At 54.9% G+C, this 14,857-nt stretch overlaps 1 protein-coding gene across 10 annotated transcripts in view; it reads right to left on the bottom strand.

Moving 5' to 3' along the window:
* Positions 1-2,099: 2,099 nt before the first annotated feature.
* Positions 2,100-14,857, bottom strand: part of ARHGEF2 (Rho/Rac guanine nucleotide exchange factor 2) — a 160,555-nt gene continuing 147,797 nt past the window's right edge. For all 10 annotated transcript variants that reach the window (XM_075607845.1, XM_075607841.1, XM_075607843.1 and 7 more), the window contains 5 exons: positions 9,313-9,354; positions 8,772-8,822; positions 7,406-7,834; positions 6,730-6,922; positions 2,100-5,354 (listed from right to left, as the gene is read on the bottom strand). In XM_075607845.1, the coding sequence (XP_075463960.1) occupies positions 5,269-5,354; positions 6,730-6,922; positions 7,406-7,834; positions 8,772-8,822; positions 9,313-9,354 (801 nt within the window). In that variant the 3' untranslated portion in view covers positions 2,100-5,268. The remainder of the gene's footprint in view (positions 5,355-6,729; positions 6,923-7,405; positions 7,835-8,771; positions 8,823-9,312; positions 9,355-14,857) is intronic.

Here is a 14,857-nt window from a genome sequence, read left to right as displayed (position 1 = left end):
CACAGATTATAATGAGATGTATCACATTCTGCGTCTCTGCCCCAGTTTACACCTTGGGGAGAGTCAGTAGGAGGAGTTGGGGGAGGAGTTACATGGTGCACAGATTATAATGGGATGTATCACATTCTGCGTCTCTGCCCCAGCTTGCACCTTGGAGAGTCAGTAGGAGGAGTTGGGGGGAGTTACATGGTGCACAGATTATAATGAGATGTATCACATTCTGCGTCTCTGCCCCAGTTTACACCTTGGGGAGAGTCAGTAGGAGGAGTTGGGGGAGGAGTTACATGGTGCACAGATTATAATGGGATGTATCACATTCTGCGTCTCTGCCCCAGCTTGCACCTTGGAGAGTCAGTAGGAGGAGTTGGGGGGAGTTACATGGTGCACAGATTATAATGAGATGTATCACATTCTGTGTCTCTGCCCCAGCTTGCACCTTGGGGAGAGTCAGTAGGAGGAGTTGGGGAGGTTACATGGGGCACAGATTATAATGAGATGTATCACATTCTGTGTCTCTGTCCCAGCTTGCACCTTGGGGAGAGTCAGTAGGAGGAGTTGGGGGGAGTTACATGGTGCACAGATTATAATGAGATGTATCACATTCTGCGTCTCTGCCCCAGCTTGCACCTTGGGGAGAGTCAGTAGGAGTTGGGGGGAGTTACATGGGGCACAGATTATAATGTATTTTCCCCTCTAAATCCTCCCCATCTGAAGTGGCGTAAATCTAACATTCTGCATCAGATAGAAGAAGCTGCCCCAGCTCTGCTCCAAAAAAACAGCCCTGTGACTAATCACCCTTTTCTATACCTTGTTACATAAACAGCCCTTTTAACCCCCGGTCTGCCAGAGAGGTTGTGCTGCCCCGTGGTACCTTAATGGGCCTGACGGGTCTGATGACATTGTGCACGTAGTTGTGCAGGGGTTTCTGATGGGTGGGATAGCTCACTGAGGACATTTCGAAGCCGCTCTCGCCTCTGTGTGAAGTGCAGATCTCAGTGTACGTTTGCACTGGGGTTGGTATACATTTGCACTGGGGTCGGTATACGTTTGCTGCTCCACTTGCTGTCGTCATGTGTGCAACGTCACATTATGACATCATGTAACTGTGACATCACAGTCAAGGCAACTACTCCAGGGAAAAGCATGTGTACACCGGTGCAGAACATCGCGCTCGTATCTGTAACTCACAGGGGAGGCCGACTCTAGTCCTCAAGGGCCACCAACCGGTCAGGTTTTCAGGATATCCCTGCTTCAGCACAGGTGGCTCAACCAGTGGGTCAGTCATTGACTGGCCAACTCCAGTCCTCAAGGGCCACCACCAGATCACGGTTTATGGATATCCCTGCTTCAGCACAGGTGGCTCAATCAGTGGCTCAGACGAAGACTGAGCCACTGATTGAACCACCTGTGCTGAAGCAGGGATGTCCTTAAAACCTGACCTGTTTGTGGCCCTTGAGGACTGGAGTTAGCCATTCCTGCTTTAAGGAGTTTGTAGCCGGTTTTAATAATATTTGTGCCTACTTAATAGTGGCAGTGGAATAATAAAAAAAAAAAGTGGTTTCCGCTGTATTTCTGTTCAATATTAGGATATAACGTAACGTTACACATGAGCGGACAGTTTAAATACTCCAGTAATGTTTCAATAAGGACGTTGACACTGATTTTCAGGGGTGATCATTTGAAATCAGTGTAACTAATTACTGTGTGAATAGAAATACTAGGTGTGGTATCCACGCACAGAAATTGAAATCAAGATCCACAACGGTTTTTGTGTCTTTCTGTCACTTTTTGCATCATTTTTGAGAGTCGGTATCATACCAAACATTTTTATCAGCCCAAAAATGTTATTTCACTGATTCAGTTGATTTCTACAAATTGAAATCTGATTTTATTGAGTTACGAATAAAATCAAGAGGGAAAAAAAAAAAAAAAAAAAAACAGGTCTGGCTTTTTATTGCATTTTTATATCATTTATGAGAGAGGATAGCAGCACCGAACCATTTTATCACCAGAAATGATCATCGCTTTGATTGCAAATGATTCTGATTCGTTACAAACCATTTCCCCTGATTTCAGTCAATTAAATCAAGAAAACAAGGTAAAAACAAGTCCGGCTTTTTATTGCATTTTTATATCATTTGAGTGTAAAATACAATACCTGGCATTTTTATCACCCTGAAAATTAATTACCCTGATTGCAAATGATTCCAGTATCAAGACATTTTATTGACCAGCAAGCAAAAATATGGATTTTTTTTTTACTAGTTCCAAAAAAACACAACATGGATTTCTTACAGAATTGTGCTTTCTATTTACAATACTATGTATTTATACACACACACACACGTCTGTCTTCCACTTTACCGTATATTCCAGTTTTAAGTTTCTGTTACAGCTGGGTGCTCAACTCCAGTCCTCAAGCCCCCCCCCCCCTCAACAGGGCAGGTTTTCAGGATATCCCTGCTTCAGCACAGGTGGCTCAATCAGTCCCTTCTTCAGCATAGGTGCATTAGTCAGTCCCTGCTTCTGCACAGGTGTCTCACAATCAGAGGCTCAGTCTTTGACTGAGCCACCTGTACGGAAGCGGGGATATCCTGAAAACCTGCCCTGTTGGGGGTTTTGAGAACTGGAGTTGAGAACCCCTGTAACTGCTGGCGGCGAAGGGGCAAACAACCCTAATAATTAAGGTATTAAGAGGGGAGCGCATTAATATGTCAATATTATTGGTTTTATTTGAGCTGGTGTCTCCTTCAAAGACAGCATGTTAAAATAAAACATTTAAAACAATTTACAGATGCAAAACGTTCATATTTCAGAGCGTAACATAGATTTGTTTTTTTTTGTTGTTGTAAAAAGCACTTTTATCAAACTTTAGTGACATCAAATCGGCAAATATTTACAGTATTCTCTGCGTGGGTCATATCGTAAAAAATATAAATAGGAAAAGTTGAAGACACAAGCTGGAGGGGAGGTTTCCATCGGGGACGATGGCTTAGTGTGAAGCAGCTCTGTGGGGGTTTGTTCATATATATCAAAAACCTCACAAATAGTCTGGAGTTTGTGATAAGGAGTTATTCCCAAAACAACATCGGCATTAAAGACGAAAAACCCTTTTAGTTCTCAGGGGTGTTATAAAAAACCATCTTGCGTATTTCGGAGTAAGCCGGCAACGCTGCTTTATAAAAAATAACCAAAAAAAAAAACCCCCCATCAAAATAAAGCAGTGGTACGTGAACGGAGATTCAAAATGTATAGGTTTTCTGTGGTTCAGTTTTGGTAGTAACAGTCACATGATGTACCACGACACGGCGGTGTGGAATAACTGCGGAGGAACCCGGGGGTGGGATTTCGCGGCGGCTAATGGAATCGGCAGACGTGCCGCGTGATTTCACACCGCTTAATAACGGGCCGGGCTTGCACACTATTTCCTCGCATGCTTCCTGGGGAAATGATGCTCTGGTTCAGGGGGGTGGGGGCCAACGCCAGCCCTCTAGGGTCACCAACAGGTCAGGTTTTCAGGATATCCCAGCACAGGTGGGTCAATGAGTCCCAGCTTCAGCACATGTGGCTCAATCACTGATTGAGCCAACTGTGCTGAAGCAGGGATAGCCTGAAAACCTGACCAGTGGTGGCCCTTGAAAACTGGAGTTGGCCGCCCTTGGAGTAGTTGATAATAAGCAGTGTAATCAGCATATTCTATTTCATGGTCTCCGGTAGAGAAACCTACTGGAGGATTTTACAATTAAATGGTGTGAGTGTGTGTGTGTGTGTGTGTGTGTGTGTGTGTGTGTGTGTGTGTGTGTGTGTGTGTGTGTGTGTGTGTGTGTGTGTGTGTGTGTGTGTGTGTGTGTGTGTGTGTGTGTGTGTGTGTGTGTGTGCTTTCTTGTGGACACAAACTAAATTGTATCAGCAGATCGGATTGTAGAATATTCTACTAGATGAGTGTGTCACGTCGGACTTCTTCTTTTTTTTTTTTTTCAAACTGCGTAACGCAGCTTAACAGTCGTAATAAAAATGCACCATGGCGATTGTTACCGGTCACACCCGGAGAAACGCAGGGTGCGCAGGACAGGGAAAGGGTTAACGCGTCCCACCGGTGCTTTCGGCCGTCAAAAATTAAAAAAAAAACACAATAACTTAATTTGCGTCGGAGTAAAACAATAAATAAATAAGAAATGGTCTCGCGGAAGCGCGGAGAGCAGCACGTGCGCTGTGACGTGGGGGGGAGGGGTGAGAGGCCCCTGACACAATGCTCTGGCCCCTTCAGGCTGGGTGTGATATGTACAGGTTTGTGCGATTGCCCGAGAAGCAGAAGGCAGAGCGGTCTCTGATTAGTGGCCCTGTGCTGCAGCCTTCTCTGATACTTTGCGTCATGTAGAACGGAACAAATAAAAGATGGCTGCCTCCTGTTACCTGTGAGGGGAGCCAGCACACCCCCAATTAGTTCTGTTGGCATTGGTTGGAGCATTGTAAAGCAACGTTTTAAAATGGATACAATATATCGCGTGAGTCCTGTGAAAGGGGCATGTGACAGCCTCATCACAGGAGTTACGTTACCCACCGCTCACTGAAAACCTCCTCGGCTTTGAGGCCGAATGTTACCCACCTTAACCCATTGCTTTGCTGTGGGCTGCTAGCCCCTTCTGGCAGGGACGGGGTTATTAGTGCAGACTCCGGTTAGCCAGGGGGAGTCACTTCAGTGATCCCTTTACACGGATCAGCGTCAGAGGGTTCTCGTGGACGTACAGTGGGCATTTAAAAAATGGCGGCTCTGTGCTTTTATGAAGATAGAAAAAAGGGGATAAGCACTTCAGATATGAAACGAAGGTGACAGCTCAGAGGGTCATTTTAAAATGCTCTTATCTTTAAGTAGTAGAAGGTGGGGGTTTGTAAATAACACCCTGTGATTCCCCCCCCCCCCCCGCCCCTCACACCTGGGCACTATATATGTCATTTATACACAAGCATTGGAGGCGCTGAAAGCGTCTTCTTTAATCTGTAGTACATCGGACAAAGAAATGTCTCTAACACGTGTACAACTTTGCCCATGAAGCATGTTGATGCGGGTCCATTAAAAGGCATCACAACATGCGACGTGTCTGCAGTTCTTCTTGACCCTGTGTTAATCTGGGGGTCATCCTGCCAGCCCACTGTCTTCTTGCTGCTCCTTCGAAGGTTCCTCTTGACCAGACGAAGGCCGCGCTGTTTGGTCCGGGGTGGTTTAGCCTTGCCGCGGGCGCCAGGGGGTTCTTCTCCCGTTCCGGTTTCTTAGCTCCGGGACGATCCCAGGCCTCCGTCCTTTGGGTCCTGCCCGCTCTCTGCCTCTTCGGGGATGTCCTGCATCCTCTGAAACTCTGCAGCGAGGATGTGATGAGATATGACATGAGAGAGCCCCGTGGCAATGCAGTCACTGGTTTGTGTATCTGTGCTTATGCAAGGGTGGGCAACGCCAGTCCTTAAGAGCCACAGGTTTTGAGGATCTCTCTGATTCAGCACAGATGGCTCAGTCATTGACTGGCAAACTCTAGTGCTCAAGGGCCAGTAACAGGCAAGGTTTTTAGGATATCCCTGCTTCAGCACAGGTTGCTCAATTAATTCCTGCTTCAGTACAGGAAGCTCAATCAGTAGCTCAGTCTTTGACTGAGCCACCTGTACTGAAGCAGGGATAGCCTGAAAACCGGACCTGTTGGTAGCTCGAGGACTGGAGCTGCCCACCCCTGATCCAGAGTGAATCTAGATTATTTAAACACTGCCTTTCATTTTCGCAAGACATGGCTTCACATGTTAAAGACCCTCTGACAACAAATACGTGAAGTATTACTTAGCAGCTCCATGCTAAACTTCTGCCGTTACTTGCTTTTTTATTCTTCGTATTGAGTTTCTGGAGAAATGTTACCATCAAATTTGGATTTATTTATTATTTTCCCAAAGCTGCGTTCCGAGAGGCCGCCCTGGCGCTGTTAGAACGGCCTCTTTCTCCGGGGAGGACCTGGGCCCGCAGTGCAGTGTTTTGCATGACGTCGTATCCTCGTCATACACTTATATTCGCAGAGTTACATTATCAAACAGCCGTGTAACACCATTGGTGTTCATATGTCTTTTTTTCAGCCTCATCTACTATGTAACTATAGAAATGAAAGGTATACAGGGATATACCAAATAAGTAAACATGGGAAGGACGCTGATCCAGGGAGTAATCCGATTGCCAATATTTGGAGTGAGGAAGGAATTTATTTTCCCCCTTATGAGATATCATTGGATAATGTGTCACTGGGGCTTTTTGTTTGCCTTCCTCTGGATCAAAATACTGTAAATACCAATATAGGATAAAGTATCTGTTGTCTAAATGTAGCATAGGTTGAACTTAATGGACGTATGTCTTTTTTCAACCTCATCTACTATGTAACTATGTCTATAACTAACTAATTATGTATGTAACGAACTAACTATGTACAGTATGTAACTAACTATCCTCCCACTAATGCGTATGTGCTCTTACCTAAATGCAGCAACATGGGGACTGCATATTTAACCTGCCTTGTACTGCACTGTGGTATGTGTTGGCACCTAATACATAGTATCAGCCTATCTTGCTATGTGGGACACCGATAAGTGCCATAAGTCGATGCAGCCCAAATCCCTCCGTGAGAAGAAAGGTGGCAGATCTGTGTCATTATGTCACCGGGTGCTGGGAAGGACAGTCCAGCTGTGACATGTCCCTGTGCTCACCGCGTGTGCCGGAGGGCGAGGCCGGAGGTCCCCCACCTTCCTCCTCTGAAGACTCCGTGTCCGCCGTCTCCGGCAGCCTCTCCAGCTCAGTCAGGTCGCTCAAGTCGTCTTTTAAATTGTCGGCATCCTCTTGGAAAGTGACGCCGGGAACGCAGCAGTCTAGCGCGTCTGGGACTCTCCTGTCGTGATGCAGCTGTGTGTGGAACAGAAGGATATATATATGTCCGGGAGTGTTACATTGTACCAAGTGGCTGTCAGAACGATACCTGGGGGGGGCTACAGGTTAGGGCAGGAGCGGCCAACTCCAGTCCTCAAGGGCCACCAACAGGTCAGGTTTTCAGGATATCCCTGCTTCAGCACAGGTGGCTCAGTCAAAGAGGCTCTTCGACAGGTAGCTTGTACTGAAGCAGGGATATCCTTAAAACCTGACCTGTGGGGGGGGGGGGGGGCTTGTGGATGACAGTTGACAACCTCTGTATTAACGGATTTATGAATCATGGTGACATTTTGGGAAGTAGATCTGAAGGTGGAAGTAGGAAGTAGGAAGTAAAAGAATTCTGTATATATGAAACACTGTGATTGTAGTTCTGCATTTCCCCAGAATAATAGCTGCTGGGAGGGACGGCAGCTTTACGATGGAGATAGCAATGTGTTTGGCTGGCGGGTCGGTACGTACCTGGGGCGGGGTGAAGGTCTGATACAGTGCGTCTCCGGCGGGCAGGCTGCGCCTCCGGGGGTCCGTGCCTCTCCGGATCCTGGCAGCCTCCTCTCCTCCGTTGCTGATCTCCTTCTGTAAGGCGGCCGCCTGCCTCTTCCCTGCTTCCACCTCCTGTTCCAGCCTCCCCCTGGCCTCCTCGCTCTCTCGCAGCCGAGGCTCCAGCTTCCCCGCCTCCTGCAGCCGTTCCTTACACCTGCGCAGCTCCTCCTGCAGCAGGGTGTGCTGGCGCTGGAGCAGGGTCAGCTCCGTGACCTGCTTGTCTGCACTCTTGGACAGGGGATCGGCCAGCAGCGTGTCCCGGGAGTTTGTGCGGGAGAGACGCTCCTTCCTCTCACTGCCGTCCTGCGGCTGCAGGTCTAGGAATGTATCCTGCTGGGTCACCAAGGCCTGGGAGAGAGACACACTGTATCACTCAGCGGGTGCAGTTTAAAGCACACCCCTTCCTACTACAGTGTGTAACACCTACCAGGAGAACACTCAGCGTTCCTGACTGATCATGTTGTTCCTGAACACATTGCGCGTTTTATACGCCACCCCAGACCATACAGCGCCTTTCTGCTGCGCTGATAACGTTTGTTTAAAGGGGATAATCCCAGCAAAATCCCTCATGTGCGTTCTTTTAAATAAATCAGTTCTGCAGTATTAGATAATACTTACTACATATTTTTTTTAATTCAACTCTTAATGCCATTTTTAATGAGTTTTAATATACTGAGCATCCTTTGATTTCTATAGCAGGCTTTAGCCCACCTCCCCAGCAGTGCAAGATCTGTGTAACACTTTCCTGTTTGCGATCATTTTTTGCCAATATTCCCAGCAGTTTGAGCTGCAAACTGGAACAATAGATAATGTTACCTTAGTAATATAAGGATACATTGTAGCTGCTGAGTTACACCCACTGAAGGATTGGTTGCAGCCATTTAGTGAACCCTGAGAAGCCGGATCGTTGCTGATCGATTACAGGAGAACGAATCAATCGGCAGCTTAGGTAATTAGTTTTCAATAAAGGTAATAAAAGGCTGCATATAGTGAAACAAAAAAATATATTTCATAAGGTGCCGCCACGTGTATTGCCTCTTTGATAAAGGTTTTTGGAGTAAAGTAACAAACAGGGCATCTAGGGGTCAATATAGGCCTGGCTTCTATAACAGTAGGAGCTGGACTTAGACTGCAGATGGATCATTTTGCTGGCCGTCCCTATAACCCCTCAGTGTAAGATACACACAACGCTATTCTGCCTTTAGTTCTGCGTGTGCTGTCATTTAAACATTCAGGTGTGTACTGCACAGAGTGACAACAAAACAGTCAGTAAAAGTGTGTATACCTGCAGCCCGTGTAACAAGCTGTATATACCAGTGATTCTCTGCATGGCCTCCTGTAACAAGGGATGAAAAAGCAGTGTTAGCAAAAAGTCCTCAATGCCCACCAACAAGTCAGGTTTTCAGGATAACCCTGCGTCAGGACAGGTGGCACAATCAGTGGCTCAATCTTCGACTGGGTGCAAGCTGGGGCAGAGAGGCAGAACGTAACACATCTCATTAGAACTCCGAGTTCCAAACTGGGGCAGAGAGGGCAAGATCGGAGCAAAGTACTTTGAGGCATTGACATGAAAAGGCTCCAGTATTGCGCCAAAATGGCTGTGCTACCGTACATAGCGCCCTGTAAGGGAAAGTATGACTGGCTCGGGGATTGGGTTGTAATGCGCAGTGCATTTAATTCCAGCTCTGCATTAACCTTGGGCAGGTCACCCTGCCCCTGCGGTGCAGACACCCTGAGGGAAGTGACATGGATCCGATGCGTGCGTGCACAGCACAGCGTATACAGTTGGTGAAATCTGAAGACGGGAAGTACGGTCTCATATCTACCTCTTGGGGAGTTTTCTGCTGCAGTTGGTTTCCGTTCCGATCCTAAGGTGCGGAGAGAAAAGGGGGGTGTATTACGGTTTAGATGTGGGGTGCCTGGGGGTTATAAGGGGGGAGGATATTCTGCATCCCTTTTGCAGTTGCTCATTTATAAATAAAAGGTTTAGAGTCAAACTTAACCCCCTCACTGCCGGAGGAGACTGCTGTGCGTTTCAGGGGCGTGAGAGGCCAAAAACAGAACTGCATGTTGGATTTGCTGGGAGTCGCCCCCTGGCAGTTCCCTGGTGTATTGCAGAGCCCGCGGGACACAGTGTCTAATTGCAGTGCGATTTCTTGCTCTAAAACTCAATTATACGCCAAGATACTGTAAATATATACGGCCCAGGTGGTCAAAATGCTTGCAAACTGTTGAAGTGTAATATTTGTTTGTCTTTAAATGTATAAAAAATAACATTACAATACTCCGGTGGCCCTTCTACCCCTAGTGTATTTGAGATCCGTGTCCTATATATTGTATGGTGGTGCTGTCTCCTTGTATACGCGTATCTGCGGAGTAAGGCACAGATTATACACTCCGCTTGCTTGCGAGAGTGCGTGCTCTTACCGTGCCGCGCGGCTGCAGCACAAGCGATCCCTGCTCATAGTGCTGGCGGTGACGAGGGGGCGCGGCACGTGGCAGGGGCTGAACCAGCTCTCGTGACGCTGACGTCCCGCTGCAGCCGCTTGAGAAGACAAAATGTATTGACTTCTCAAAACGCTGCCGCGTCAACGCGCCTCTCCGCCTGCAGGCGCTTGGCTAACCGCTGTAGCCAATTACCGAAGTGTGCGTGACGCGCGCGCAGCCACTCCTCCACTATAAGTGCGGCCTAAGGGCTGGGACCCGCTACGCCCGGTGGCGCGGGCGGCCGCGTGAGCGCAACTCGCCATTGCCTTGTAGCCTCACGATCCGGTCCCAGTCCCTCCTCACTGCCAACTGACTACGTACTGTGACGCATCAGCCAGCAGGGGATACCAGAGAATTGTGTTCCCGTGCGGCGACGCGTCACATGGTACGCGAGTCAGCCAATGGGGAGGAGGGGAGGGAAGGAGCTAGATGGGAGGCGCCTTGGGCGGGGAGCAGGGAAGGAGCTTCAGGTTAAAGTGTGTGTGTGTATATGTATGTATGTGTGTGTATGTATGTGTATATGTATATGTGTGTGTGTATGTATGTATGTGTGTGGGGGGGTGGACGGCACCACGATCAGATCCAGCCCCCTCCCTCCCACTCCGGCTCCCTACAGACCGCATATCGCAGTCTGTGTCTGTCAGCGCCCCGCCTGTCTGCAGTGCGGGCGCGCTGACTGAGGGAGCGGGGCCTTAGCCTAATGCTGCACAGAACATGTGCATTCAATGCTGTACTTTGCCTCCCCTGCCCTCTAGTGGAAATATGTTAGATGACATTAGGGACACCAGCCGAGATTGGGACACACACACGTGAATTCTGATCTATACGGAGGGAATTACCGTAAGCTTTAAACCAGCGATCTTCAACTAGTTCTCCGAAGGGGACACATCAGAAAACATTTAGGAGTAGAACGGCCACAAGCGTCTTTCAATGTAATTTTAGATACTTTTAAAGACTTAAACGTTACTATATTTCAACATTGTGCAAACAATTCTAACATCTGCACCACATCCATTAATGTGATTAAAGTTACAAGCGAGAGTCAGTGTGAAAACCGGCACTTAGCCACCTCAGCAACAAGTGTGAAATTAGCCGGAGCAGAAAGTCCAGCGGTCACACCCAGGGCCCCCAGCGGTCACACCCAGGGCCCCCAGCGGTCACACCCAGGGCCCCCAGCGGTCACACCCAGGGCCCCCAGCGGTCACATCCAGGGCCCCCAGCGGTCACATCCAGGGCCCCCAGCGGTCACACCCAGGGCCCCCAGCGGTCACACCCAGGGCCCCCAGCGGTCACACCCAGGGCCCCCAGCGGTCACACCCAGGGCCCCCAGCGGTCACATCCAGGGCCCCCAGCGGTCACACCCAGGGCCCCCAGCGGTCACATCCAGGGCCCCCAGCGGTCACATCCAGGGCCCCCAGCGGTCACACCCAGGGCCCCAGCGGTCACACCCAGGGCCCCCAGCGGTCACACCCAGGGCCCCCAGCGGTCACATCCAGGGCCCCCAGCGGTCACACCCAGGGCCCCCAGCGGTCACATCCAGGGCCCCCAGCGGTCACACCCAGGGCCCCCAGCGGTCACACCCAGGGCCCCCAGCGGTCACACCCAGGGCCCCCAGCGGTCACACCCAGGGCCCCCAGCGGTCACACCCAGGGCCCCCAGCGGTCACACCCAGGGCCCCCAGCGGTCACACCCAGGGACCCCAGCGGTCACACCCAGGGCCCCCAGCGGTCACACCCAGGGACCCCAGCGGTCACACCCAGGGCCCCCAGCAGTCACACCCAGGGCCCCCAGCGGTCACACCCAGGGACCCCAGCGGTCACACCCAGGCCCCCAGGGGTAACACCCAGGGCCCCCAGCGGTCACACCCAGGGCCCCCAGCGGTCACATCCAGGGCCCCCAGCGGTCACACCCAGGGCCCCCAGCGGTCACATCCAGGGCCCCCAGCGGTCACACCCAGGGCCCCCAGCGGTCACACCCAGGGCCCCCAGCGGTCACACCCAGGGCCCCCAGCGGTCACACCCAGGGCCCCCAGCGGTCACACCCAGGCCCCCAGCGGTCACACCCAGGGCCCCCAGCGGTCACACCCAGGGCCCCCAGCGGTCACACCCAGGCCCCCAGCGGTCACACCCAGGGCCCCCAGCGGTCACATCCAGGCCCCGCACGGAGGGAGCGGTCACTCCCAGGGCCCCCAGCGGTCACACCCAGGGCCCCCAGCGGTCACATCCAGGCCCCGCACGGAGGGAGCGGTCACACCCAGGGCCCCCAGCGGTCACACCCAGGGCCCCCAGCGGTCACACCCAGGGCCCCCAGCGGTCACATCCAGGGCCCCCAGCGGTCACATCCAGGGCCCCCAACGGTCACACCCAGGGCCCCAGCGGTCACACCCAGGGCCCCCAGCGGTCACACCCAGGGCCCCCAGCGGTCACACCCAGGGCCACCCGCGGTCACATCCAGGGCCCCCAGCGGTCACACCCAGGGCCCCCAGCGGTCACACCCAGGGCCCCCAGCGGTCACACCCAGGGCCCCCAGCGGTCACACCCAGGGCCCCCAGCGGTCACACCCAGGGCCCCCAGCGGTCACACCCAGGGCCCCCAGCAGTCACACCCAGGGCCCCCAGCGGTCACACCCAGGGACCCCAGCGGTCACACCCAGGCCCCCAGGGGTAACACCCAGGGCCCCCAGCGGTCACACCCAGGGCCCCCAGCGGTCACATCCAGGGCCCCCAGCGGTCACACCCAGGGCCCCCAGCGGTCACATCCAGGGCCCCCAGCGGTCACACCCAGGGCCCCCAGCGGTCACACCCAGGGCCCCCAGCGGTCACACCCAGGGCCCCCAGCGGTCACACCCAGGCCCCCAGCGGTCACACCCAGGGCCCCCAGCGGTCACACCCAGGGCCCCCAGCGGTCACACCCAGGCCCCCAGCGGTCACACCCAGGGCCCCCAGCGGTCACATCCAGGCCCCGCACGGAGGGAGCGGTCACACCCAGGGCCCCCAGCGGTCACACCCAGGGCCCCCAGCGGTCACATCCAGGCCCCGCACGGAGGGAGCGGTCACACCCAGGGCCCCCAGCGGTCACACCCAGGGCCCCCAGCGGTCACACCCAGGGCCCCCAGCGGTCACATCCAGGGCCCCCAGCGGTCACATCCAGGGCCCCCAACGGTCACACCCAGGGCCCCAGCGGTCACACCCAGGGCCCCCAGCGGTCACACCCAGGGCCCCCAGCGGTCACATCCAGGGCCCCCAGCGGTCACATCCAGGCCCCGCACGGAGGGAGCGGTCACACCCAGGGCCCCCAGCGGTCACACCCAGGGCCCCCAGCGGTCACATCCAGGCCCCGCACGGAGGGAGCGGTCACACCCAGGGCCCCCAGCGGTCACACCCAGGGCCCCCAGCGGTCACACCCAGGGCCCCCAGCGGTCACATCCAGGGCCCCCAGCGGTCACATCCAGGGCCCCCAACGGTCACATCCAGGGCCCCCAACGGTCACACCCAGGGCCCCAGCGGTCACACCCAGGGCCCCCAGCGGTCACACCCAGGGCCCCCAGCGGTCACATCCAGGGCCCCCAGCGGTCACATCCAGGGCCCCCAGCGGTCACACCCAGGGCCCCCAGCGGTCACACCCAGGGCCCCCAGCGGTCACACCCAGGGCCCCCAGCGGTCACACCCAGGGCCCCCAGCGGTCACACCCAGGGACCCCAGCGGTCACACCCAGGGCCCCCAGCGGTCACACCCAGGGCCCCCCAGCGGTCACACCCAGGGACCCCAGCGGTCACACCCAGGCCCCCAGGGGTAACACCCAGGGCCCCCAGCGGTCACACCCAGGGCCCCCAGCGGTCACATCCAGGGCCCCCAGCGGTCACACCCAGGGCCCCCAGCGGTCACATCCAGGGCCCCCAGCGGTCACACCCAGGGCCCCCAGCGGTCACACCCAGGGCCCCCAGCGGTCACACCCAGGGCCCCCAGCGGTCACACCCAGGCCCCCAGCGGTCACACCCAGGGCCCCCAGCGGTCACACCCAGGGCCCCCAGCGGTCACACCCAGGCCCCCAGCGGTCACACCCAGGGCCCCCAGCGGTCACATCCAGGCCCCGCACGGAGGGAGCGGTCACTCCCAGGGCCCCCAGCGGTCACACCCAGGGCCCCCAGCGGTCACATCCAGGCCCCGCACGGAGGGAGCGGTCACACCCAGGGCCCCCAGCGGTCACACCCAGGGCCCCCAGCGGTCACACCCAGGGCCCCCAGCGGTCACATCCAGGGCCCCCAGCGGTCACATCCAGGGCCCCCAACGGTCACACCCAGGGCCCCAGCGGTCACACCCAGGGCCCCCAGCGGTCACACCCAGGGCCCCCAGCGGTCACACCCAGGGCCACCCGCGGTCACATCCAGGGCCCCCAGCGGTCACACCCAGGGCCCCCAGCGGTCACACCCAGGGCCCCCAGCGGTCACACCCAGGGCCCCCAGCGGTCACACCCAGGGCCCCCAGCGGTCACACCCAGGGCCCCCAGCAGTCACACCCAGGGCCCCCAGCGGTCACACCCAGGGACCCCAGCGGTCACACCCAGGCCCCCAGGGGTAACACCCAGGGCCCCCAGCGGTCACACCCAGGGCCCCCAGCGGTCACATCCAGGGCCCCCAGCGGTCACACCCAGGGCCCCCAGCGGTCACATCCAGGGCCCCCAGCGGTCACACCCAGGGCCCCCAGCGGTCACACCCAGGGCCCCCAGCGGTCACACCCAGGGCCCCCAGCGGTCACACCCAGGCCCCCAGCGGTCACACCCAGGGCCCCCAGCGGTCACACCCAGGGCCCCCAGCGGTCACACCCAGGCCCCCAGCGGTCACACCCAGGGCCCCCAGCGGTCACATCCAGGCCCCGCACGGAGGGAG

The sequence above is a fragment of the Ascaphus truei genome, chromosome 7 (assembly GCF_040206685.1).
Source record: "Ascaphus truei isolate aAscTru1 chromosome 7, aAscTru1.hap1, whole genome shotgun sequence".
In the NCBI taxonomy this organism is placed as follows: domain Eukaryota; kingdom Metazoa; phylum Chordata; class Amphibia; order Anura; family Ascaphidae; genus Ascaphus; species Ascaphus truei.
Note: the sequence above shows the minus strand (reverse complement) of the source record. Positions and strands in the feature narration are given on the sequence as shown.